Here is a 26,759-nt window from a genome sequence, read left to right on the forward strand (position 1 = left end):
AATATGAAAAGGTTAACCCTCAAAATAATTCACCATCACAAAGTGCTTCTGTAATAAGGGATTATATGCTACAGAATTTTCAAAGTCATAAGATGAAATGACATTAAGTTCTTTAAAAAGAACAATTATAGTGCAACTATAGTGTAATAGATAGGTAGATAGATTGATAGATAGATAGATAGATAGATATTTTACTACTTCACTACCAGGAATTATCTTATTATGATTGTGGCTTGGACGGGCAAAGATGGCTATTGAATTATTACTTTGTTTCAGTTTTACATAAGCACTTCCAATAGAGTTTTTAGAGTAATATTGGCTCTTTGAAAAAACAACTTCAGTTGCTGAAGATTATTTCTATGGCAGGCTTTAACATGAGTGTTTTATTTCTCATTTTTCCCAACGTTACCTGTTAACCAATTAGCCCTTGCCCCCTCTGCCTGCCTGCACAATTTCTCCAGCACGTTGAGAAACCGCTGGCATCTTTAGAGACACAATGTTTGCAGAATGAATACCGATGCTACTCTAAACTAAGCGGTCAATGGACAAAGGAAAAAATGCATTACATTTACCGATATAGTGTGGAGTGTGTTGCTGCATGGAGAATTACCTGCAATAAATGAAAGCCCAGGCAGGAGAGGAGGAGAGATAAAGTGAGCGGGTAAAAATAGAGGAATGTGCCCACCGTTTGCAGATTTGTTGTGTGAAATAGCCAGTCATTATCTGGACAGCCAGGCAGGTTTAGCACAGTGTGGGGAATGCTAAGGTGTGTCCTGGTGTGTAATTAACAGATAAAACGGTTAGTTCATTAAATGCATATGCAGTGTCATGCATTCACTATGCTTGTATTGATAGCCCAGACATCGGCGTGCACCTCCCTGCTCACCGGACTTCTGACACACTACATCCATCAAGCCACCTACCTCCACCATATTTATAGAATTTTAATTAGCTCTGAGCTCAAGCCAACATCATTAGTTTTTCTCTCTCTCTTTTTCCCTCAGCAAACAGCCATGCATGGTAATAATCATGTTCTCAGACAGAAGCAGTGGGTACTTATATCAAGGACACAGCAAAAGAGAGAGAGAACGCAGGACAAAAGGTTGACAGTTTAAAATGACAATGAAAAATGGAAGCAGTGGAAGAAAAAAACAGCATAACATGTGGAATGCAGACAGTAATGTCACCTTGGAATAATTTCAATATGATTAAATGAGTAGCTCCAGCCATTCTTCTGTGATGACAGTATCTGAAACGAGTCAATACAGTTGAATTCCAAGTAGGTGGGTGTGAAGTTTTAGTCTCTCCAACATGCAAGACAAGACTATAAAGTTAAGCCCGCAAACATGACCAGACTTATGTAAAACATCATTTTATTTTTTATTTTTTTTATTTCAAACAAACAAATACATTTTACCACAACTGCAATACTATAGGAATGTCTATGCAGTCCATATACAATACTGTTTAAAGAAATATAGATAAGCACTTAGAGAAACTAGTGAGCTGGACTGTGATAAAAGAAATCCCAGTGCTAAAGCAGGTAAACTTTATCCAAGTATCTGTTCCCTTGTCTGCTCTCTGCAGGGACTGTTCTTCAACTGGAGTCACACGGGAGTTGGTCAGAGAAACAAACAACATATGACGATAAGCTCTAATCTTCTATTACTAGTGATAAGATAAAAAAAGTCAAATCCACAACGCCGCATTACAATGCAGCAGCGTCTCAGAGCTGTTGAGATTACGCACTCGTGAATATAGAAATGACAGTCGTAGAAATGACAGAGACTGACTGCGATGTTGAGGAGTTAAATACACGTCTGCGCAGACAACAAACAATAATCATAAACCGGAATAACTTTGTTCACAGGCGTACAAAAAAAACCTCTATGTTTCATGTCAACATTGTAGCCCAAATACTGAATTTGACTCATAACCAGTGTGTGTGTGAATCATTGTACAAGAATGTTTTACCGAAAGCTCTCAGCTGGGTAGAGAGGCACTTTTCAGCAGCCCACTGTATGTTCATCCTGATCCTGTGACTCACAGACGTGACCCTCTGGTTTGTTTGGAGATTGCATTCACACACATATTCACTCAGCCGAAAACACACAGGCGCACTATCACACAATACTCACTTAAGGGTGACCTAATTAAGCCTGAGGGTAGGTGTAATTACATGCAACCTTCAGCTGCCCTATTCTCCATTGTTATGGCTACTTGCTGCCTATGGCCTGAGTCACTGTGTGCCTATGCTGTTGCCTAAGGAATTTTCAATCCATTATCTGGATAATCCCACAGAGACACAAACATAATTTATAAAATCCTAAAGAGACACATGTGCAGGCTGGCGAGCTGCCTTCATTTAGATGAGCAACATACATGTGACTATATAGAGAATGAGGTTGTGCATTTGTGCTCTTCTACTTAAAAACTGGAATGTTGTGTTCAGTGAAAGCAGTGGCGTTATAGAGGGTTTTATCTATTTTCTGCTGGCAACAGACGGGGCCATTAGTCTCCACAATATTAATGGAAAATGTTTTACCTCATAAATATACTGTCCGCAACTGGGAATACAATGTGATTTTTCCCCCTTCCATATAACCCTTGAGCTGTTTATAATAGAAGCAGTTTCCACTGTAATGTTGATGATAAACAAGCTTTACCTTTTTGGCACGGCGGCCGGTGATCGAGATTAGAACTTTACAAAATGGTTTAGTAGATAGTGTAGGCTGCTAAATTGTGTTTTCACTGTTGAATTAGATATAATGTATTTCAGCCAAGTTCATTTATGTTGCGCTTTAAAGTGATTTAATGCACACTTTGTTTTCATATTGAATTTGGTGTACATATTTTGTTGGTTGCATTATCTCATTCTCTTCAACTCCACTGACCTGCGGATGGCTCTGTCACTGTAGAGTTTTTTCCCGTAAACCAGAGTGTCTTTCACCGGATTTTCTGACCGTGAATAGCTTGGGCAATAGACTTGGGCATGTGAGCAAACTATGTCATAGCAGGAAGCCCACACCCAACGTGATTGGTCAGACACGCAAAGCAACTTTGACTTTGCAATGCTACTGAATAACATTAGCTAATTAAGCAAATCAAGGAACACTGATGCTTGTATCAACACTGATTTTATAGATCACACAGACTTTTCAGCTACCCAACAGGCTAATCACTAGCATTTTCAATGTAAGCTTAAGCAGTTAGGTTACCTGACAGCTACTAAATTAAACTTTACAGCCAAACTGCTTGTTGTTGTTATGACGTGAGAGCGTGCGCACACACACACATTCACACACACACACACACATACACACACAGCCCCTTTCCGTTGCTGAGGGTCCCTGGTCCCTGTTAATTTGCCTACTCCTTACCACGTCGTCAACTACTCTCTCTCTTTCTCACTCACTCCCATGGCCCTGTCATAATCACTCTCCTCCTCCACAGCTTGTTCCCCGTCATGATGTTGTTTCTGCTTCTCTGCATAGCCAGCCACCTCCCCTCCTTCCTCTACTTTAGGTAATGCTGATGTTGAAGCATCTACGTTCCCAAAAATGTCAGACATTTTGGACCATTTTGAGGCATCCACCTGTATATTCTTAATCTTGTTCTTCCGTAATTTCCCTTGCACTTTGGTGGTTGTTTGTCCATTTCAACAAGGATGTTAAACTTCCAGCATAAGCATAAGTATTACAGCTCGCGTCTCAGGGCCAGGAGTGGGGAGCGATATTACGAATTCCACTATGGCCACGCCAAGACCCGCCCTTCAATAGCATTTATTGGCCAGGCGAGGGGGTTCCTGAATTTTATTGGGTCAAGCCAGTGCCAATACAGAAAATTAACCAATTAATAAATTAAATCGTGCGTCGGCCCACGGGGATAATACCCGGTATGCCAGATGGCCAGTCCAGCCCTGATGGCAGGTGCATTGCTCAGGACCAAATGAAGCACAATGTATAGTGTGAAGTTGTTTGGACGATCGGTTCTCCAGAAAAGAGCAAGCAGCGACATCACAGGCCGAGCAATCATCCAGTCTGAAACATGCATCTTTTGAATGTCTTCCATTTGATTTAATTACACACACAAAAATTGTGTCTTATATTTACACATAATATTTTATCTTTTAAAGCAACTTTGAGGACAATTTATGTAAAACATAAAGACTGGATTACAGCTGGATCGTAACAAGGTTCTGTGTCCTTACAACATGTTTCCTTTTTTAAATTAGATTAGATTAGATAATACTTTCTTCATCTCACAAGGGGACAAACAAGCAAGCAAACAAACAACAATCAGACAACAATGTGCAAAAAGTACTGAATGAATGTAAAGTGGCATTATATAAAAGGTATTGTAAAGTAAAGTGAGGTGGCCATAGTACAAACAATAATGCAATGTAAGTAAGTGACGTGAAATGAAATTGAATAATATGTAGTTAAATAATATAGCAAAATTAAGTAACCATAATATAAAAGATATTGAAAAACCAAGTACTCATAATGGAAAAATATAAATACAGATACTAAAAATATACACAGAGCCATGGTGCGTGGTGGGTAATTGAAACGGGAACAGAAACTACAACATTATCAGGTGGTGCTGCGGTACCTCTCCTTACACCGTGTGTGTATCAGTCTGCTGCTGAAGGAGTTGCTCAGGGACCCCACAGTGTCATGTAGGGAGTGAGAGGTGTTGTCTATGATGGATGTCAGCTTAGCTTACATCCTTCTCTCCCCCACTTTCTCTATGGAGTCCAGAGGACAGTCCAGGACAGAGCTCGCTCTCCTGATCAGTCCATTGAGTCTGCCCCGAGCTGCCCCCTCTCCAGCAGACCCCAGCATAAAAGCAGGCAGAGGCCACCCCAGAGTCATAAAAAGTCCTAAACTTAAACCTAAACTTCTCCTTTTAGATTTTTTTGTTTTTCAAGAAAAAAAAAGGCTGCAATTCTTCTCATGGATTCAATCATATAGCAACACTGGCCCCATTAATAATGCCTTCCATAAAAGAAGGTCTACATCGGGGCGTGTGTGATCCATGTTATGAGTTATGGAAGGGGTGATGGAGGTCGCCGTTAAGAAATGGTATCACACTAGCTGTCATCTGTGGCAGCAATTTGCTGTGGGCCCTGTTAGCAATTAATCACATGTGCCTGGTGATGCATTCATTTGATCTTAGAGGGATTCATTGAGCGAGACAGTGAAGCTCTGAAGGTCAGCCCCCCCCCCCAGGTGCTGGTCATTCCTGTTTTTGTAGGATGCGAGGGGGCTTCCTCCGGTCAATACCAGTTAATCACAATGCACATACTAAATGAGTCAGTTCCTGGATTGAATTTAAATGTGTTCCCTTTCACAATGTGCTAAAATAATTTCACAAAGGCAATGATTTGTGTGACCAGAAATACATCACAATTAATGAGATAACACAATATGATAAATATATATTATATCATTGCAGGAAATGCTAGAATAACTGAATGTTGTTTAGAAACATGTCACACTATATAACATGCAACAATTCATTCCACATCTTTGGAATCGCTGATGACGGGGCTTTGATTTGACCTCTTGGTGGAAAGGATGAAAGGTTAGAAGAAAGGAATGACTGCCAAATGCACTTGCATCGATTTATCCTCCTCCGTCGTTCCTTTACCTGCCACTCACAATAGATGGAGTGATTTCTTGGACGTTGGGGTGGGAATCGATGAGAGAAGAAGAAGAGGTTGTTTTGGTTGGGGTGGAAGAGGGGAAAAAGGAACTTTGCTCTTGTTTAAAGGGAAAGGCATAGCGTAAAGTTGGTCACAGACAGAGTATTGCATAGCAACCAGGGGAACAAGTGACCCTACTTGTAAAGCAAATAGGTCAAGATTGCCTGTTTGCTGAATGAGGTGTGTGTTGTGAGCAGGTGTTAGAAATGACACATTATGGCAACATAAGCACCAAGGCTGTGTTCAAACTGGCAAAAGCACAGCGACAAACACACAGCCCTTTTGTTCCTTTCAATAAAACCGATCAATGATGAATCTGACTTAGCACAATGAAACATTTTGTGACAATGCACTGCATCAACGAATCAAATAAGTACAAGAGCACTTTTTCTGGTAGATTTCTTTGTAACATGAACACTGTTAACAATTCGTTCATGGAGATGGACTATGAAATGACTAGCCTGGATTTCCTGGGTTGTATTTCATCTTCTCACCAGTACCCATGAATACAGTTTTTGAAGATAGAATTAAATACAAGGCTACAGCCAGTTGCTGGTTAGCTTAGCACAAAGATGGGAAACAGGGGTGAAAGATGATGGCTGTTTGTTTTGAAGACGGTTTGTTGGGCTGAACAGAAAAATAGGCGATGCCCTACCCTGCCTAAATCATACATACACCAGGCGTTGCGAGGAGAAGCTTCTACCCTCAGACCACTCTGACCCTGAATGAGGACACTGACTAAGACTGCCCCTTCTGCAGCTTGACAATATGGAACACAAGATAGATCAGCAAAAGTACAGTGTGCTCTTGTGATTCATTGTGTATTGATTATCTGATTTACTAATTCATTTGAATCAGGTCTGATATCTATCTGAAATGCAGTACATATCACCCAGCTGCCAATTGTCTGGGAATGCAAGCCTAGTGAACCCAACGGAGCACAGCAGATTTGTGTGATGCTACTCCCTTTGAGCCAGCTGAATGAGCTATGGGGTCAACGCTTTGTTTTCCACAGTCCACATCATCATTTGCTGGTCTATTTGTGCTCTGCTCGCCGTCCACCGGCTGTGTTTTTTATGTACCGAGCCTCCTGATAGGACCATGTTGATCCAAGTCTGACAGCAAATCAATAAATTGTATTCCCTTAGCATCAGTGTTGGTGGATATAAAAAAAAATGTCTTTTGAGCTAAGTCTTAGAACATCAAAGGGATCGACATGTAGGGAGTATCGGTGTGGTTTAACTTCTCCAGACTTTGGTATAAATAAACAACAGAGTGGTCACGGGGCTTAGTAGGAGATTTGCTCTTGTGCGGTATTGGATTTTTTTGCCACTGCCATGTTTATATTTATTCAAAGATAATGAAGTTGTATTCTTATGCATGCTCTTATACATGCAGTGTGTGCATTTGTGACGTGTTTTCCCCCACTTGCTGATGCAGATCCTCTGTGACTGATATACAGCTTTGATGCCATGTTATTTGCAGAAAAAATGGAAGAAGCATATATTTGCCAATAATACTTCCTTAAAAATTGGGATGTTTACGTCTAGTCCAATAATCCTTTTTTATTTATTTTTTTATTTGAATGTTTACTCATGGCTTAAAACTTAGTAAAGTATCCTCATCAATATGCACATTTTTTGTTATGGCCATTGAGCTCAGAGGACTGAGGGGGCTGAGATTTGGTTGCACGCTTTGTATCTACAGCTACAACCTTTAGCTCATCTTGTTTTCACACCTACAGTGTCAAAACATTCCCTGAAGTCAAATGTGCAGCGGGCCAATTAAATTGCTCGCTAAGACGGTTATCAGTGCACAACCCCTGTGTGAGACTGCGTTCTGTAGTCTGCTGTGTCTGTCTGCAGTCTTCCAAGAAAATGGTAGTGAGGCAAAAGCAGCAGCTCACACAGAAGGGGGTCTAATCAGTCTTATAGATCTTCACTACAGGGGTTACACACTAGGAACCAGAGTGAGCCTCCATCTTTGTGCTGACCAAATGCTCAACGGCAGTCCCCAAAAGCAACTCACAAACAGCCACCTGGAAATTGTCTCACCTCTTTGTGTGTGAGTGTGTGTATGTCAGGCTCTCTGCCTCTCTCTTCTTTATGCTCCTAATCTACCTGTTAACCCCCCTGCCCCCCCCACGATTTCTCCTCAGCATGTCTAACCCCGTCTAAGCTATCTTGTTCTTTTTACTCTGGCACCTCGCACTCTGCTGATCCTTGCGTGTTCAGCTGTTAAATCCTAGCAGTTCGGCTGTTAAATTCTAACAGTTTGTGGAACATGAGAGTAAGATTTTGCAGAGGGCTCACTTTGATTACAACTACTACAGAGGAAAACACTTTGTCAGGTCCTCTTCCTTTCTGTTTCCATCAGATAAATGTAACGGGGCCACCGTGCTGAATATCGTCACACTGAGGCTCCTAGTCAGGGAAAAAAAACTTTTTTTTCTCTGAAGGTTTTCTAGCACCAACAGCGCCCTTTTGAGATTGCAGCAGTTGTCTGTAATCATTTTGTTTGCGGCTGTTTAAAAAAATAAAAGTTATATGAGTGTATTTGTTAAACAGATTTCACTGTGCAGCACTTTGACAAACAGTAGTGTAGTTCACACCAGCAAGACCAAGACAAGCTGTGAATTTCTCTCAGAACATTTTTCAAAGCATAACCATCTAACCCAGAGTGCAATCTGTATTGTATGTCTCAGCTGGAAGAACAATAATGAACTAACTGCTTTAGGATTTTTGCATGTCTGCTGCTGGACCCTGACCTCTAGTTCATAGCACCGTAATACTTCTGTTCAATAGAGACAAACACAAGGAGATGTCTCGATCAAACAAGATGAATGGACTCAGTAGTGGTCAGCCTCAGCCATTCATTCGATACAGTATGTGTCTGAGGTTTTCTTTCTCCTGGCTGTTACTGTGGCGGATACTTATTGGTAAAGCACACAGTTTGATGAATGTAGCAGCTTAGTTCCTTCTCCAATATCACATTCTCAGTAGGAGAAATAAGATGAAAGTCAAGCTTTCATCTTGCTATGTTCTTTACTTTACTATATCTTTTTTCCCATAACTGGAGGGAAAAGAGGTCAATACAAAAATGGTTTCATGTAATTGCAATATTGAAACAATTCCCCAGTGCCCGCTCATTTCCCCATCTATGCTTTCACCATGTAAAATCCCTAAAGGTCCGCACTGCAGGTTTGAATATAGGGAGACTAATGACATAATTATTTAGACAACATTTACCAGGGTCAGTCCTCTCATAAGCCTTTTGGAGATGAATTGACATCTCTGACGTATGAGATAATGATCGGATGTCAATGTGGAAAAACTCACCACAAAATCGATTTAAGATTTTAGAAAGCAGTTAATAAATTAAAATTCATTCAAAAAAAGTCTGCATCTCATAAAACAAAAAAGAGAAATAGGAAATGAATGGCAAATGAATATTTAATCTGTAATTGAATGAGTTAACTTTTTAGTATACATTTATACACATATTCTTGAATCCTTTTGCCTAATTAAGACCCAGATGTCTCACTGAGGCTTTCCACTGCCAAACAGATTTATCTAATTAATATGTAAGCTGCACATTTTGCTTGAGTGTGAAAGATATGGACAGCAACTCCAGAAAGAAGCACAATACCTCAAACAAATGATGTCACAAGTCATTAAAACTCTTGTCTAGAAAAATGTTAAGCACATTCTGACAAATGTTAAGAGATGTTATGATACTGTAGAACAGTAACAATTTGTAAAATAACCTTTGTCACCTTTTTTCTCCCTAATTACATTGTATCGTCAGTAAGTAGTTGACATGGTTACCAGATATACCATCTAATTTGCATGGTAAAAATAACCTTCGCAATTAAATTCTACTCTTTGTTATTTAGTATGTGCTTTCTGTAAATAAATCACTGTTCCATTTAAATGACAAAAGCATACCATGATCCCTCTTTGATATGTGATTTAAATTAATTGTGGGAAAATATTATAAAATATTATAATGTTTTAGAGACGGGTACATGTTGGAATCATTACAAGTGTGAGTTTTAAATGAACTGTCATCACTCTTGGCAGTTTTTTCCCCATAAATTAGCACCCTATCCTTGGGAGGTGGTGGTCAGCTTCAATCTCACTTTAGTTAGAATGAGCATGGCAGTGCAACGACAAGCCAGATCTTGTTAGATAAGTGACACCATATATCAGTGAAGGTGACTAAAAGCATGCAATAACCGTACAGTCTGGCATATGTCACTTTGGAGCACAATAAGGCTCCTGCCACAAATTGTCTCATCACTTCACTTTAACTGGGCTGTCGTGACTTCCAAGCTTAATTGAAGTGATTTCAGGTGTTTGGTTACACTTGTGACAGACAGATGAAGTGTCTTGACTAAAATATATATATATAAAAATATCCCCCCCTCCCCCCACAGCCTGTGTGGCTAAGAGGGTAAGTGTGACACCTAGTGGCACTGACAGTAATAACATCTTGTATTTATAACCGTTTTCGTGAGGAAACACATAAGGATCCTGAATGATTAGTTACCCGTAAGTTATTTTTTAACAATACATGATTACAGTCAGTTTAATAAATACCACACAATAATTTCACTAAGGCCTGTTGCATGCAGACACACACATTCAGGGATTTAATTATTCACAAACCAACCTAAATTCCATATATAATTGACCTGGTTTGTGCTTTCCCACGACACACAATGAAGAAATTACTTTGTCATGTGCATTCATAGCGACTGAAATATCTCACACATGGCATACAAAACTATCAGTCCTGAGGCCAAAGTCACAGGGGGTTAAAGAAGTTTCTGTGCATCACTTTCTTGGCAACTGAGGGCACGACTCCATATTGAACTCAGATGGAGCCAAGTGGCCTCAGACTCTCTGGTGGAGGGTGAAAACACCCTATCTGGAGAGATTGTTTTTCGCAGTATGCCGAAAACTAATTACAAGCAATAAATTAATTTCACGCTACTGCTTTAGAATTAATTGCATCTTTACAGAAGTGACTGGAAGTGATGGCTCAAGCAGCTCTGATAAGGGTGGACACACAAAGTGGTCTATTGAATTATGTGGCTTGTCAGTGCCATTGGTTTACATAGGGATGCACTTGATAATCCTCAAAGAAATAACCTAAAACTCTTTTTTGTTGTCGTTTAATTTACTGCAAAGGTATTTTTGTCATGGAGCTACCATGGCACACACACACACACACACACACACACACACACACACACCACACACACACACACACCATATGTTAGGACAGCTGAAAACGTTGTTTTGTGCAGTAGGCCTTTACAAAAACGTTTTTTTTTGCACTAACAATGTTTTGTGTGAACATAAGCCAGTGTACAGTAGTAAAAGAGTAAGGCCAAATGAGGCAACTTATGGAATAAGATCTGATACTGGCACGTCAAACTCTTTCCTCCCTGGTTCTCAGTTTGGACTTCCATGATACATTTCACACCTGCTTATAAAGAAGCTATGTGTCAAATGAACTAAGGTTGTTCAAGTAACTCCTCGGCTTTAATGCTGGTTCATCACTGTGGCCAGTTGGAGCACAACAGAGAGCATGACCTCTCATATCCAGCATGTTAAATATCTGGCCCATGGTAACCATGGTAAATGCTTTGGATGGAACTGTTCAGAAATGGGTGTCCAAACATGTCTAGGAATTTGAATCATTGCAGCTTTTCATATCAGATTTCTGAAATATCAGTTATACACAAACACTTTTATTTCTGCAGAGTATAGTAATTAAAAAGAAAAAAAAAGACTTCTTATTGGTAAAATAGGAGTAACCGAGCTGTTACTGTTCTTGGAGTGCCTTCTTTAGCTATTTGGGTTAATCGATTATTTTTCATTATTATGAGTTAAGTGACTTTTTAAGATTCTCCTAATTGGCCCCGGTGGGATTTTAAACAAAACCCCTTGATGTTCCCATCTCGTTCCATCCTCCCATAATTGGGACAGTATATTGTTCTTGCAATAATTCTGGGATTTTTAACGACATTCCAGTGGGGGTTTTAAAGGGTAGGCGAGTCAGGGTTTTATTCCAAAACCCCTTTTTTTTTTTCCTGGGTCGCCCCCTGTCCGCTTTGTACCTCCTCATCCCATCACAAAGACATATGGTCCCCTTTTAACCCCCTAATTAATTTTTCCCGCTTTTAGATTGGGAATTCATTTACACGGGGTGCTGATCTGCAAAGTCGTCTAAAAAAAAAAATAGGGGGATTTTTTCACCCAAAACCATTTCTTTTTTTTCATTATTAAATTTATATCTATAATTGCCTTAACCAAAAAAACACAATAAAGGGTTTGGGGGGTTTCAAATTTGTTTTCAATACTTTTGTTTTCCTGTTACCGTTTTTTTATTCATGATGTCTACTAAGCTTTTTTTTTCTACTAATTTTTTACCATTTTTAAAAAATTTTTTCCAAAAATTAATTGAAACAACGTTTTATTTGCCCCCAAAAGTGAATTTTTTCCGGTTTTAAACCTTCCCAAATACCCACCGACACTGACCCCAATTACCCCTTTTTTTTGCTCCAACCCTTCCGTTTTAAACTTTTTGCCAAAGTCAAAAGTAAAAGAAGAATTTTTGGTTTGGGTTGGGAAGTTAGTGCTAAAAGATCCCACTGTAAAATTGGGGGCCAAGCTCTAACAAAAGCCTTTGGCCCTACAGTTTAAAAATTTAAAAAAGTAAAATTTCCTTTTAATAACTTTTTATTTCATAAAATTTAAAACCAAAACTTCTATTAAAATCCTTTGGGTAAAAAAGGCCCCACATACATTAAGACAACATTCTTTAAAAGAAACCCTGACAGTTCAAAATTCAATACTTAATAAACACATATGGGAATGTCAAGATTTCATTGCAGGATCAGGGATATTTTTTATTGTGTCTAGTCAGTCTTGTATTCAAACAGTTCTAGGCAGCGTCAGTTATAACTCACTCATCAAAATTTTCCCCCCTTCCCCTTTTACTTTCACAGTAATGGCAATTTTAACGCAACCGCCTCGGTGGAAAACAGGGGTAAACTAAAGCCCCAAACCCCGGTTAAGAGCTTGGGGGAATTTGATTGCACAGAAAATCTGTTGTTTTTTGGGAAAAACAGTGAAAACAAAAAAACCTAATTTTTAAAAATGGTTGAAGTTTAAAACATGCAAAATAAAAAAATTTTGTTCATGTAAAATATAAAAAATGCCTTTTAAATTTTTGTCCTTAAACCCTTTAGGTTTTTCCTTGGGTTTTATTTTTCTTTAAAAATGTTTAAAAAAAAACAAATTATTAATTAAAAGCAAAATTGGGAAAAATCCCGAATTTTTTCTTTACTGGGGAACACAATTTTTTAACATTAAACCAAAAAACCCAAAGTTTTTTAAACCCTTCAGTTTAGAAAACCCCGCACCCCTTCCCCTGCATATGTTTCCCAAAACAAAAGATCATATAAAAACCCCCCAAAACCTTTTTATATAAAATGAAAAATATTTCGGCTAATTAATGGAAACCCAAAACCCCTGAAGGCAAACCGTAAACCCGGCCCAAAATTGTACAACGACCATTTTTGCAAGTTTTCAGTGCAAAAAACCTTTACCAAAAAGCCAAAAAACAAAATACCAACCCAAAACCCATGGGGAGCAGTGTGCAACCCCTTACACCCTCTGCTTTTTCTTTTTCCCCATTCAGGGTTTGGGGGAAAACCAAGCCCCCCAGATCCCAGGCCGGGCTATATCCTGTCAGTGAAAAGACACCTCATTATTTTTTTATCTCCTTTTCATGTCTTTTGGGGGGAAGCTCCCAGATTTTGAACTTTTGGGCCGGCGTGTTCCCGGAAGTCGAGGTATCGTTGGGCGCCAAAATTGCTGGGAGCATCCCCCCCGGGGGCCACTGGGGAGAAACCCGCCCCCTCATAACCCTTTTGGGGTTTGGGTGAGGTCGTCCCGCATACCGTTCGGGCCTCTGTTCCAAAAAGGGCCCGGGTTCTGGGAAAACGGGGGGAGGAAACGTATTTTTTACTCCCGGGGTGGACTAAGCCTGATCGTTGGTTTGGGGGGGGGGGAAATAGTACCAATTTATAATAAAACAAAGCTGGGACCCGGGTAAAGCTGGGAAGGGCCCCACATTTAAACAGAAAAAAAAATTTTTCCTTTTCGGGCCCAAAACCTTTGGGGAAAAAAAAAAGGGTTTTAAGATACCCCAAAACGGCTTAGAGTAAAAATTATATTACGCGTAAGTTTTCTCAACTCTTACAGATATTTTAAATTTATTTGAATGAAATTTTACAAAATTTGGAACATTTATTCGGGCCCCTTTCCCCCCATTTTTTTCTCTTTCCACTCTTAGAAACCCCCCAATTTTATTTTAATTTCATTTTTTTTTTTTCCCTAAAACATTACCCGGTGTTTTGTATTTTTGGGGCCCTTTGTTTGGGCCCTTGTGAAAAAGGTTGCGTCCGGCGGGTAGGGTTTTCCCCGTTTCACCCTGGCCCTTTACCAAACTGGCCTGACTGTTTCCCAAAAAGTTATCATACGGCCAGGGAAAAACTCATGCATTTTCGGGGGGTTGACAACACCGGACGTCCCAAGGGGACCCTTCCCATGTGTGCTTTGGGGGGCCCGATTGTGGCTGAAGGGGTCTTTTTTCCCGTTCCAAACCTTCATTCACACAGAACCCTTAACTGAGCCCTTCACTGCTTGGTCAAAAACCCAGTAGGGGAATAAAAGCTTTAGGGGTTGAATCCTGTAAGAAACCCAGACAAGTAAAAAAAGCAAACAAGTTTCAATTAAAAAAGATAGGGAAAAAGAAAAAGGGGAAAAAAAAAAAATTAGATAAAAATAATTTTTTGGTTTTTTCCAAGAGTATAAGCCCAGGCAGTGCTTTCATTGTTGTGTCCTTACCACTTCTTCCCCTGGGGACTCTGTGTTTGATTTGAGCAGGATTCCACCACTGTCCCCTTTCATTTTTCAAGATCTATTTTTTTTCCCCTTTTTAACGCAGAAAAAAAGGGAAGTATAGGCCCTGCAATCCCAAAAAAAAATACATTCAAAAAGAAAGGGACAAGGAGTGCTTTTATAACAAAAAAATTCTTTATGGGCCCCAATGGGATTTAACCATTTCACCCAAAATTTTTTATTTCAACGTGAGCCTACACTATTATAATTTCTGCTGGCAATATATAGCATTGGGGGAACCCCACCAAGCATATGGGAGGAGCAAGGCAACGCATAGCCCTTAAACCAGGGCCCCAATGACAAAAGAGTGGTCCCTTTTCCCGCAGCCCCCATTCCTGGGACTGGGAAAAACCTCCTATCGGGCCTCGGGGTTTTTAAACCGAAGCCCCTTCGATCTGTAACTTTGGGAACGTTGGGATAAACCCCTGTAGGGGGCTCACTGAGTGCCCGGCCCAAAATAGGTTTCTGTGTCCCGGGGGGAAAAACGTTTACAAAATTTAAAAGTAAAAAAACCAAGAAATGGGGCCCTACAACCCCTTTGGACAACATTAAAGTTAAATTTTTTTTCAGGGGCAAAATCAAATTTAAATTTTATTAAGATGGTTTTAAAAAAAAAGCTTTTGGGATTCAAATTGTTTTACCCCATAACAAAAAAAAACTCAAACCCCGCTCAAATTGGGTTTGCAATCGAAAAAAAAAAAAAATAAACATCTAGGCGGCCACTTTAAAAAGTCATACCAAAATCTTATTCAAAGGGTTGCCAATACAAAAAAAATGTATGTCTAAGAAACAAAATTATCTCGGGATTAAACACCGAGGCCCTTAAATGTAAATTGGAAGGTAAATAGTATTGGGCTATAAACAAATCTTATCATATTACCGTAATTGGGTTTAGCCATATGTCACCAATGAGAAATGACCAAACAAAAGATTGGTTTTCAGCACTTTTTAAACAGTCAACCTTACATAGTTTTTCCCCCCCCGGAGCCCAAGTTTGGTTTTTTTAACTTTAAAAAACTCCCCCCCAGACACATTAAGGGTCCCAATGAAAAAAAAAAAAAAAATTAAGGGGAAAAATTTAAACAAAAAATGTTTTTTTCTTTGCATTTATTTAAAAAAATAATTTTTTAATTTTTTTGTTATCCAGATTTTTTAAACTTAATATCTTTGGGGGTTTCTTGGGCGTAAAATCCTTCTTTCCAAAAGTACTGTACTTTGGGGGGTTTTTCATTATTAAACTACCTTTTTATAAATATAAAGTCATTTTTGGGGGTGAAAACTTCTGTAATTTTACATACATGCGATTTTGAACGCATGACTTTAACTTGTAAATGTGTATTTTTACAGTGTGCTCTTGCTCCCTACTTAAATTATCTGAAATTCTCATCCCCCACATATTGGTATGAGCCTCAAAAACACAATTATCAGTCAAGCTTTATGCCTGACTCTGGCTCGTTCACTGACCATCGTATTAGTGGTTTATTCACACAAACTATTCACAAAAATTATTGCTGCGAGTAGTTTGCACTAGTGCTGTCAAACGATTAAACTATTTAATCGCGATTAATTGCATTAATGTCATAGTTAACTAATTTTGATCTAGTCTAAATGTCCCTTATTTTCTTTTTGTCCTATTATTTTTTCTCATTTTAATGCTCTTATCAACATGGAAAAGTGGATTGGCTTGCTTTGTGCAAATGTTTTTTTTTAATTGAAAACAACATTGGCAACAAAATAGCCTACAGTAGTGTTCAATTTCACACATAACATTCTCACTTGGAGCAAATAATCTCTCACACAATGTAACACTGTCCATCAATAAAAGGGTGAAAAAAATACTTTGATGAGGGGGGGAGGAGAATTCACATCAGCTGTGTGCTTGGCCATCAAGTGATATTTCAGACTGAAAGTGCTGCAATGATAGCTCAGTTCACAACGACAAAACACACAGATCACTTTGGTCTTATCATTGGAACCATCTGGCAACTATTAAAAAAGTAAACTTTCCATCCAGAAGCTTATTGGCATCCATTTTGGCGTCATGTGCTCCTCATCCACGTTACTACTCTTTGGCCTCCTCGCAAGCCCAAACAAGTGTGTGCGGCGTGCCTGTTGTTTGTTTTCGGTCTAGCTATACCTGGTGTGGTGTTACTACTGTGCTAACCCTACCAGTTGTTGTAACAGCATGTGAAAAACTACAAAGTTTGCTAGGCTCAAAAGAACGTTAGTCTTGCGTTTAAAAAATTGCCGCCGGTAAAATGGATTTGTGTTAACGCTGTTAAAACGGCATTTAACTGACAGCACCAGATTTGCACATTTCTTTCACAGATGTTTCAATAATGTTTAGTTAATGTCACGAGTGTTTTTTTAAGTATTTTGTTTAAAATACATTCTTTATAAGATGTAGATCAAATAAAGGTACAACCACCTACCATTAACTTTTGTCAAGGACCATTTGCCGTCATGATTGGGTGGCAGAGTAAAGCTGAAGGGGTCAGAAAAGGGTCTCTGGTCTTTGTCTTCAGCCACAACCAGCACTGAGCCGAGCTCTCCTTCCTTCTCACACAACACCATCTCGGGGGTGGGGATCACTGGCACGTTGTCGTTGACATCCTCCACCACAATGACGACTGTTCCTGTTCCTGTTTTGGAGCCTGAAATACATTGGAATTACATTAGAAATAAGACGGGATTTTTTTTTTTTTTTTTTTAAATGGCATGTCGACACTGAGATAAAAATTGGTCACTTTGTGCCATCACTTAGGTGTAAATTATGATGAAATTTTAAATTCTAACAAGCATCTGGGCTGTGAGCCCAATTTTCACCATCACATCCGAGAATTGTGAGTCATCAGAAATGACTTGTCACATCACATCGTAATAACAGGTGTTCCCACATGTTGACACAGTCAGGACATGCTGTATGTTCAGACAGATACTGCTGAGGGTGGAGCCGGTGTTCCTGATTACTTTCTAACAAAACCATCAAAAGACATGAAGTGACGATGTCTCTGTTAATTTGGCATGCATACTTCACACTTTCCCATCCCACAGTTCTTTGTGACAGTTTGATGTGTATTTGCCAAACCCGAAAGAAAACACAGTGAGTTTATAAAACCAGTAATAGACGTGAGTCAGGAATTACTCAACAGTGCAGGGTTGAGCCCTCTTCATCAGTCAATAAGGTTCAGCAGTATTATGGAAGTACAGGAGATGTGTATGTGTAAGCTTGTGCTATTATCTGAGGAATATAAGTATGTTTTTTTCTGGCATAATGGAGTCCATGTTGTATTGAAGTCACTTAAAGGAAATGTTCAGCCTTTACAAGAAACTTACTCGCATCAACAGCCTTCATGGTGATGTTGTATATTCCATTCTGGACAAACGATGACTCTCTGTCAATTGTGTTTGCAACTCTCAGCTCTCCATTATCTCTGTTGACATTGATCCAGGAGGCTGGGTCTGTGAGCTTGTAATACCTGAGAAAGAGTGGAAAAAGTACTTGTGTATTCTTCAGCAGTGAAAGTCTGCCCTCCAGTGTTTAAGAGAAGTAACACATAGTTAAGTTAGGATCTTGAGATTCAGCTGCAATTCTGTCTGTTGTCAGCCATATTGTAACACAGAAAGCTAATAGTTTTAAAACCAACATAAAGTAAGAATGCTTACTTGATGCCGTTGCTGCTCTTGGTCTCAGGATCTTTAGCTATGTAACTTCCTATCAGTGTGCCATTTGGTGTGTTCTCTTTGACAGTGAAGCGGATAGTAGGAGCCGAGAATTCTGGGCCCTCATCTTCATTGACGACTGTGACATCCACAGGGATGGTCCTCCATTGGGCAGTGGTGCCACTCAGCTCAGCTTGATTACGTGCCATAATTTCAAGCTTTACATTTTGAATCTGCTCATAATCTAAGGGCTGGAAAACAGGGAAAGACTCTCTATAATATTTGTTTTTATATTTATTTTTGACAGGGGCAGAGCATATTAATGAACATTTCTGAAAATTTGCCAGATTTAGCCAAAAGGTTAGTTTTCATCTGCCAAATAGTAAAATAGGCTCCCTAAAAAGCACATAAACAAAACTATAGTCTATATTGATTTGTAAATAAAAATAAAACAAAATCTCACTTACCTTTGTAACATACAGAAGCCCCTCGTTGGTTTTGGGGTCGGTATCTATTCTGAAATTTCCATTTTCATTTCCTTTATTAATGACAAATTTTGAAATCCAATTTGGTGTGTTTATTAAATCCTTGTCTTCAACGGGAATTCGGAGGAGGAGTTTTTGGCTTTCATTTTCTTTGACATCAACTGCATACTACAGAAAACAAAAGGTTTTACTTATTAAATCACAAACCAGTTTAAAACACACTGGCAAAAACTTAAAATAGCATGAACCTATTGGGTTTAATTTTATAGTCAAAAAACATTAAGACATCCTTTCAAGATGTGCAATCTTTCTGTAAGTGATCGCTTATCACTTACGGATGGTTTTGTAAAAGTGGGCTCGTTGTCGTTGATATCTCCCACAGTGATGGTTGCTGTTCCTGTGGTTGAAAGGCAATTCACTGCACCTTCCATATCTTTGATTACTACTGTCACCACATACTTGTCTTTTGTCTAAAGAAATGAGTGACAAAATCATACCAGAAAAGGGTAAATAACATGTTAAGATGAGGCAAGAGACCAAGATATTATAATCGTCATATTTCAGAGTAAATCGCAATATAATGGTACTTGTGTTCACCTCTCTGTCCAGAGTGTTCGTTTTTGTGGTGATGACACCTGTTTGTGGGTTGATAGCAAATAGGTCTAACCCAGTTGTGAGAAAATACTTGATCTTGACGTGGGTGGTAGTTGGGTCGTCTCGGTCTGTAGTATTCACCTTCCCCACCACTGTCCCTGTGGTGTAAAACGTAATCATCGAGTTAATTATCAGCCACACTGAAAGTCAAAAACTGAGGATTATATGTCATATATATTTTACCTGCGTTGCTTTGCTCAGGCACAGTGAATTGTAGCTGGTCTACAAATGTTGGAGCGTTGTCATTCACATCATCAACAACTACTCGGATGTCCAAAGGAAGGTCTGTCTGCTCATTTGTGAATTTGTCGAAAACTTTGGTTGTTAACTGTGATGAAACAAAGTCAAATTTACAAGTGTTACACACACAAAAAATACATAAAAAGCGTGAGTATATCATATGGTTTCATTTATTTTTAATGTGAGATTAGTCAGTTAAAGTGTGATGTACTGCAATGTCAAATATTAATGATTTCACGTAAGGGTCAAATCAACTTAATAAACATTCTGGTTTCACACTATAGCCAAAACTGTTAATATAATTTATTCACAGTTCAATTTGTTTTTAGGCCAAACTACCAAACATGACTGTACCTAGTTCCAAACTTGGGCTTAGGAAATTGTGACAGGCATATTTTTTTCTGTTAATGGCATTTTGGCAATCGATGAGATTATGAGATTAATAGGGGATGAGGGAAATCATCATTGGTCGCTGGCCTGTTTCACACTCACTGTAAATGATGAGTACTCTTCACGATCAATTGCCCTGTTCACGCTCAACATCCCACTGTCACGGTTCAGACTGAACAATCCCACTGGAATCTGATCGACACCGGGTCCACTGATGACGTAGTACACTTGGTATTTGGCTTCCGAGTCTGATACAATCTATAACAGAAACAAAAAAATCAAACATGATAATAAAAAACTGTCCATCTGGAGCGGGTATAAAAACATCAAAGGTATTAATCACTGCATCAAGTCAGTCGAAAGCAGGGGCGATTCTAGGATCAAACCTTTAGGGGGGTTCAGCCCTTGATGAGAACGTGACACGGATACAGTGCATGCAAAAGTGTAATCTTTGAGCTAACTGCTGAATAGGGCTGAACCTTGTTGTGTTTTAGCACTGACATCACAAGGTCAGATAGTCACATTGCAGGACGTTGCGATGTTGATGCTAATCCTTTTTTGCTGCTTGATAGAAAAGTAAACTTTTATCGTTTTCCTTTTACATGATTATTAAACCATTAGTATATTATGCTATTTGCACATATCTGTAAAAATTTGCATTTATAGTAATATCCACCAAATTCCTAGCTGTAAATCTTGCTCACAATACTTGTTATCTATATTTTGTATTCATAGGACAAACCCATCTGTAAAACTCTGTTTATAATAGTATTCTTTTCTATATTTATTCATTACATATCCATGTCTTGCACTTACGGAACCATTGTATATCCTGCACTTACTGCTATTGCACTTCTGGTTAGACCCAAACTGCATTTCGTTGCCTTGTACCTGTACATGTGTAATGACAATAAAGTTGAATCTAATCTAATCTAATTACCGGCAGACCCTTCCCCTTTAAGACAGATAGCCATGTGGGCAACGTGTGTATGTGACGTTAGTCCAACAAGATTTGTTATAGGAGGCTCTCCGTGTGTAGAAATGTACCATAGGCAGCAGCTGCCGCTGAACGTGATGCGCATAGTTTTTGATGGGTAGTCAGTGAAGCTACAGTAGTCAGTGTTTTATGTTCGCTGCAAATACAAACTAAATCAAACATTTTCCCCCGCAGAAAGCTGCTACCAGCCAGGCTAAAGCTAATAAGAGAAACAAGGGGTCCGTCCGTCCCAACTAACGTTACGGTTCGGACCCACGGCGCTGGAAACGTAACACTAATCTACTACAGAAGTCTGTGTCTGAGCTAAGGTAGTTTACATTGATCTAATTGTTCTTGGATACAAAGAATTTGTTGCTAGTGCGCGTGACATGCTGGTCTGATCAATTTATCAAACAAACAAGCTGGCTCCGCTAGTCGACCACGACCTGAAATTTAGTGTATAGTATATTTCTACCTACTTTCTCCCTCCAAAATCACTTCAGAAGAGTAAGGATAGTCACAGCGCTTACTTGCTTGGGTGTTTGTAAAGCATTAAAGTTCAACAAATAATGGTTCACATTAGAAAAGATTCTTTTTCATTTTTATCTTCTATGTAGATGCACTCCCTTACATAATCACCGCAGTAGTCGAGAATGATTTATTATTTCTAAATAGAGCCATTTGTGTCATCTTTAAAAAAATAAAAAATAAAAACTTTTTTCCTATCGCAATATTTATTGCAGGGAAAAAAATATTGCAATGTCAGATTTTATCCAATATCATGCAGGCCTACTACTGAACAACAATGTCAACATTTTTTGACACAAATGACATTTTATAAGTCACAGTTATAACGAGCAAATTGGCACAATGTTCTAACATTAACCAATTTTAGTTGTTTACGTTTCAATTTGGGTTCTAATCTGCGCCATGAATTAACAAACTTCTTCTCTGGAGACTACCAATGTTAAACTTCCTGCTCTCCTTCCTGCTCCCCCTCTGACAGATTAGATTCAGCCAAAGGCGGGTCTCTGGCACAACTGTCTCCAATTGGCCAAAGCTACGTTTCTGTTGACCCTTCACTGGGTTACAGGCATCTATATCTATGGTTACAGGTGCATAGCATTGGCTACAGTGACACAGGATATTAAACCTGTTTCAAGCCCTTTGAGCCTGGAATTGTTTGTCCTCTGTCACTTACAGACAAGTTTGTAACTCACTTGAAGCCCTAAAATTGATTTAAAAAAAAAATAAAAATAAAATGGAAAAAGTAAAAAATGTCATTATTAAAGTAATTAATAGGTGTGTCTGGGTGTGTGCCACCTGGGAATATCAGGCACCGCCCCCGTGCTTACGTTGGTTTTCCGACTGCCAGCATTCACACGGTGGTGTCATTACCCAATGTGAGTCAAGTGCAGATGTGAGTTGCGCATGCTAAGATTAAAACGATTTACAGCATAACGTGTCATACAGAAATTTGTGAAATCCATAAAATAATAAACAATTCTCATTACAAACCAAAACAGCTGATGGAAATCAATTCAAAAACGTTTTAGCTAGCTATGATCGTTTGATTGCTAACATTAGCTCGAAACACCATTCAAGTGATAACCTTTGTTGTGTTTGATTGCTAACTTGTAGTCAGCAGTGAACAAACTTGGTTATGTTGGTCCAATTTTACTGTTCTGACATTACAGAAGTCTCTTCTTAGCATCTTGTAGGCTACTTGTCGCAAAGTGACGCATGCACGACTCACATCTGCACTTGACTCACAGTGGGTAGTGACAGTGGGGATGCGTGTTCTTGTTCTTCTGTTATATTGCCGTTTGGCATAAAAACTTGTTGCATTACTGCCACCAACTGTTGGGCATTGGGTGTGAAACATGGAGGCCTCAATAACAAAGATTTGCTACTGTTTCTTATGCGAGCATACAAACAGTCCATCGACAGGTGTTTGTTTGTGTTGTCTGCAGGACAACAAATTAGATTAGATTAGATTATACTTTATTTATCCCACAGCGGGGAAATTCCCTAGTTACAGCAGCTTTTTTAACCATAAAAGCAAAACAAACAAACAAGTAAACACAAACAAACAGGCAAACAACAGACCATGAGCAGGGGGTAAAGTGGCGTCAAACAAAGGTCTTGTAAAGTATCCATGTGTATCCATGTGGGAAAGGACATGGATACAATGTTGATTTTTTATACATATGCCTATTCATGAATAATTTGAAACATGTTATGTGTATGTATGTTTCTTGGCAGAGACGTTTGTCAACAATAAACAGTTGGTCATTAAACTATTTTCAGTGAACCAAAGTTGTCTACATCAAACGTCAGTTGTCAAGAACACATCACCAACTGGGAATTTCTGTTATGAAAATCTAGAATGAGTTTCCCGGCTCTGATTCCCACATGAAGTGACGTGAATGATGACTTTTTCACTGAGAAAAATATTTTTTCCGATGCCCATGAACGTACGGTTAATCTGGGGGTGGGGGGTGTGTGAAAAAAGTGAGGCAAATGCAGTACCAGTGAAGTGAAGAGAATGTGTGGATTTGTATTGCAAAGGCCTATTTGAGTAAACTGAATACACTACATGGTTATGATGTACCTATATTTTCAAGATTAAGATTACCTTGTCAATGCTTTTTGGGAATGGTCCTACATCATTCTCTAACACGTTGAAGGGTGGTGGACTCCAACGTCTCTTGGAACGCTTCAGGAAGCCTGTGGGCTGTGACATGCAAACATGTCAGGAATGTAAAAAAAAAAAAACTAAAAAAAACCGTACTTCTGACATGTTTAACCTGTTATAAACGGTTACAAGCATAGGCTTACCTTTTTTTCCTGTACTGCACTGTGGAGAAGGTGAACTACCATCTCACTTTCCATTCCACTGTTGTCCCGAGCCCACACAGAAAATGTCCGCCCTCCTGGAGCCACTGATACAGGCGTTAAAGCTACTATTGCTCTATTACTCGTTATAGTAAAACGGGGGTCCTCCGGAGTTAAACGCAATGATTCGGTGTCGCAGTCTTCAACTACAACTGAAAGTCAAGAGAAGGAAAGGTGGAAGGGTAAATGGCGGCTACAAATCAGAAGCCGATTCAACCTGGGGTTGGAGAAAACTGTTCGATGAATAATTAATGAACAAATAATAAGTGCAGGAGGTTACCTGTTGTGATTTTGTATCCAGTCGGAATTGTGTCTGGCACAATTATGTACAGAGACTCCGGGATAAAACACGACTCCACACGGGACAACATCTGAAGTTTAAAAAGTAGTGAGTTTCAAATAGGCTTGTCGGAAAAATCAAATAAAAAAAGAATGCAATGTTGATGGCAGTAGGCTACTTCTCTTTGGTATTGACAGACGTTAGAAGCTTAAACACGATGCTCTAACGTTACATTTGTAGCTTATCGGTAAATACGTTTTGTATCAGAGGATAACAAACAAAAATGGAAGCACTTACCAATACCAGGCAAATGTTGAAAATTAAAACGTTCGCCATTTTTGAAAACTTTTCGTTAACTTTGTCCGTATGGAGGAAGCTCTACCGACAGTGAACCGTCCAACGGTTGACGGATTTGTGTCGGCGTCAGACGAAGAAACTTGTCAATTCCTGCACTTGTTCTCTGAATAAAGGACAGACACACTTCAATGTGAGCGCGATATCTAGCTGTCGCTACTGGCCATGAGTCAACACAGACACACCTTGGCCGCCCCACCCAGACTCTCCCTGTAATCCGCAGGCGAAAGCACCTTTGGGCTGTGCTCAGTGTTGCGTTGCTATTGTAACACACTGAACACGTCAACTCCTAAAGTTTGCATTTATATATATTTTACCCTGCCAGCAGGGGGAAATATTGCTTGCACATTCTGCCAGCTAAAGTCATTCTATCATACATTGTACACTGTTAGGACATCAAAACCAAGCTGAACACTCTAATTTCCCATGGAATTATATCATTGTTGTACTATATGATATACAAATGTTTATAAAAAGCATGCATGTATATTATATTGATTTATATAAATGTTATGCAGGTGCTTTACATTGTCTAAGCCAAAGAGGAACCGTACATGTTCATGTTCTAGAATGGTCTGGCATTATCCTTGGTACATTTAGGTGTTTTGCATGTTTTTTTTCTGGTCTGAGAAACCTGTCCCAGGTTTACACACAGATAGTGACCCCTGCTTGTTCCTCCTTTCTCCTCTGCAGCTCCACTGAAGCATTCTGGTAGGAGGAACAGAATTGCTCTTCTCACTTAACGCCACAGGAATGTGTGCTGAATGAAGCCTGCTGTGGGGGAGGCTCTGCTCCCACAGCAAAGTGCTTACTATCTCTATAAACTGCTGATAAAATGTGTGAGTGGTCAAAGCCAGCAACACTGGGCCTGTGTCCTTTAAACAAAGTCCCAGTTGGATCTACTGTAACGAGGTAGGCCTGGTTAAAAAGTGCAAAGGGAAGTTAGACTACGTGGGGCTGCAGGAACAGGAAAGGTGAGAAAAATGTCAGGAAAAATACTGCTGTGAGTCATGGGCGTGGATATAATGAAAGAGTCTGAACAGAAAAACAAAACAGACTCAGCAAAAAGATGTCATTCCAACACTTAAATGAAAGTTACTTATGGTTGTACTCAGGCTTCAGTGTGTGTTTGTAGTACACAGAATAAGTAGGTTTGAACAGATAAACTCATTGTGTTTCCACCTAATATATTAGTAACAGGATGTCTAAGCCCTCCCTCTCACTCTGTCCACTCTTTATGAAATACTGTGGTCAAATCAGTCACTACAGATCCTGGAAATAAACAAAGCGGTGCCTAATGACGTCTCTACTGAATAGTACAGTTTGAAGGAAGCTAACGAATCATTTATCAGGACAACTCATTTTAGACCTTCAACAAATTACAGGGTGTGTGTTCTTTTTGAGCACATCTGTTCAATACAGTTGTTATTTTCTCAGGTATTACACTAGGTGTGTCACTATGGTGTTGTGAAAGCTAGATGGAGCAAACCACCTGCATGATTACAACAAGTCGTGTGCGCTGCCAGGACACAAATGCCAGAAGGCTCGTACTAGGTTGTTTTCAGATAGCATATTTAATATACAAGTCAAAAAGTTAAAAAAAGGTAAGACAGTTGTTCTTGTTCATGAACGTGTCATATGCCTGAGGTAAAAAAAAAGGTTTCTTGTCTAATGCAACTACTCCACCCTTCTCTCCACTCCTGCTGCGTGATTGCCAGCAAGAGGCAGGGTGGAGCATTCATGTTACATTAGTACTGGTATTTGTGTTTTGAGAGAACAATGTGACTAATAGCTGTACTTATATCCTATCTTAACAGTCTACTATGACAACACTGCAATACTACCTAAAGGAAGGTGGGTTCAAGTTTAGATAAAAACAAAGAGATGTTGACTTCATGGTACTTTTCGCTTTTGAATTGTACTGCTATATACTGAGAGGTGTTTCTAGTATTACCCTGGTCTTTGAAAATGGAGTGGACAAGATATTTAGAAAAAAAAAACTCTTAGTAGGCCTATGAAACCATACAATTTGACTGCATTAAATACAGTTGGATCAACACTTCTCTAACAGAGTTTCAACAAAAGCTGAACTTTATAACCTTCAATGAAGGTAGGATTTAATGCAAAG

The 26,759-nt window shown here is 39.2% G+C and overlaps 1 protein-coding gene across 1 annotated transcript; it reads right to left on the minus strand.

Moving 5' to 3' along the window:
* Positions 1–7,518: 7,518 nt before the first annotated feature.
* Positions 7,519–24,906, minus strand: dsc2l (desmocollin 2 like). Its single transcript, XM_032531785.1, has 13 exons — positions 24,575–24,906; positions 24,278–24,368; positions 23,941–24,149; positions 23,738–23,836; positions 20,226–20,381; positions 19,677–19,821; positions 19,437–19,591; positions 19,175–19,309; positions 18,822–19,007; positions 18,358–18,605; positions 18,028–18,170; positions 17,124–17,345; positions 7,519–7,565 (listed from the first exon to the last, which is right to left on the minus strand). The coding sequence occupies exons 1-13, from the start codon at positions 24,611–24,613 to the stop codon at positions 7,519–7,521; spliced, it is 1,875 nt and encodes a 624-aa protein (XP_032387676.1). The 5' UTR covers positions 24,614–24,906.
* Positions 24,907–26,759: the final 1,853 nt, after the last annotated feature.

Source organism: Etheostoma spectabile, chromosome 12 (genome assembly GCF_008692095.1).
Source record: "Etheostoma spectabile isolate EspeVRDwgs_2016 chromosome 12, UIUC_Espe_1.0, whole genome shotgun sequence".
In the NCBI taxonomy this organism is placed as follows: Eukaryota; Metazoa; Chordata; class Actinopteri; order Perciformes; family Percidae; genus Etheostoma; species Etheostoma spectabile.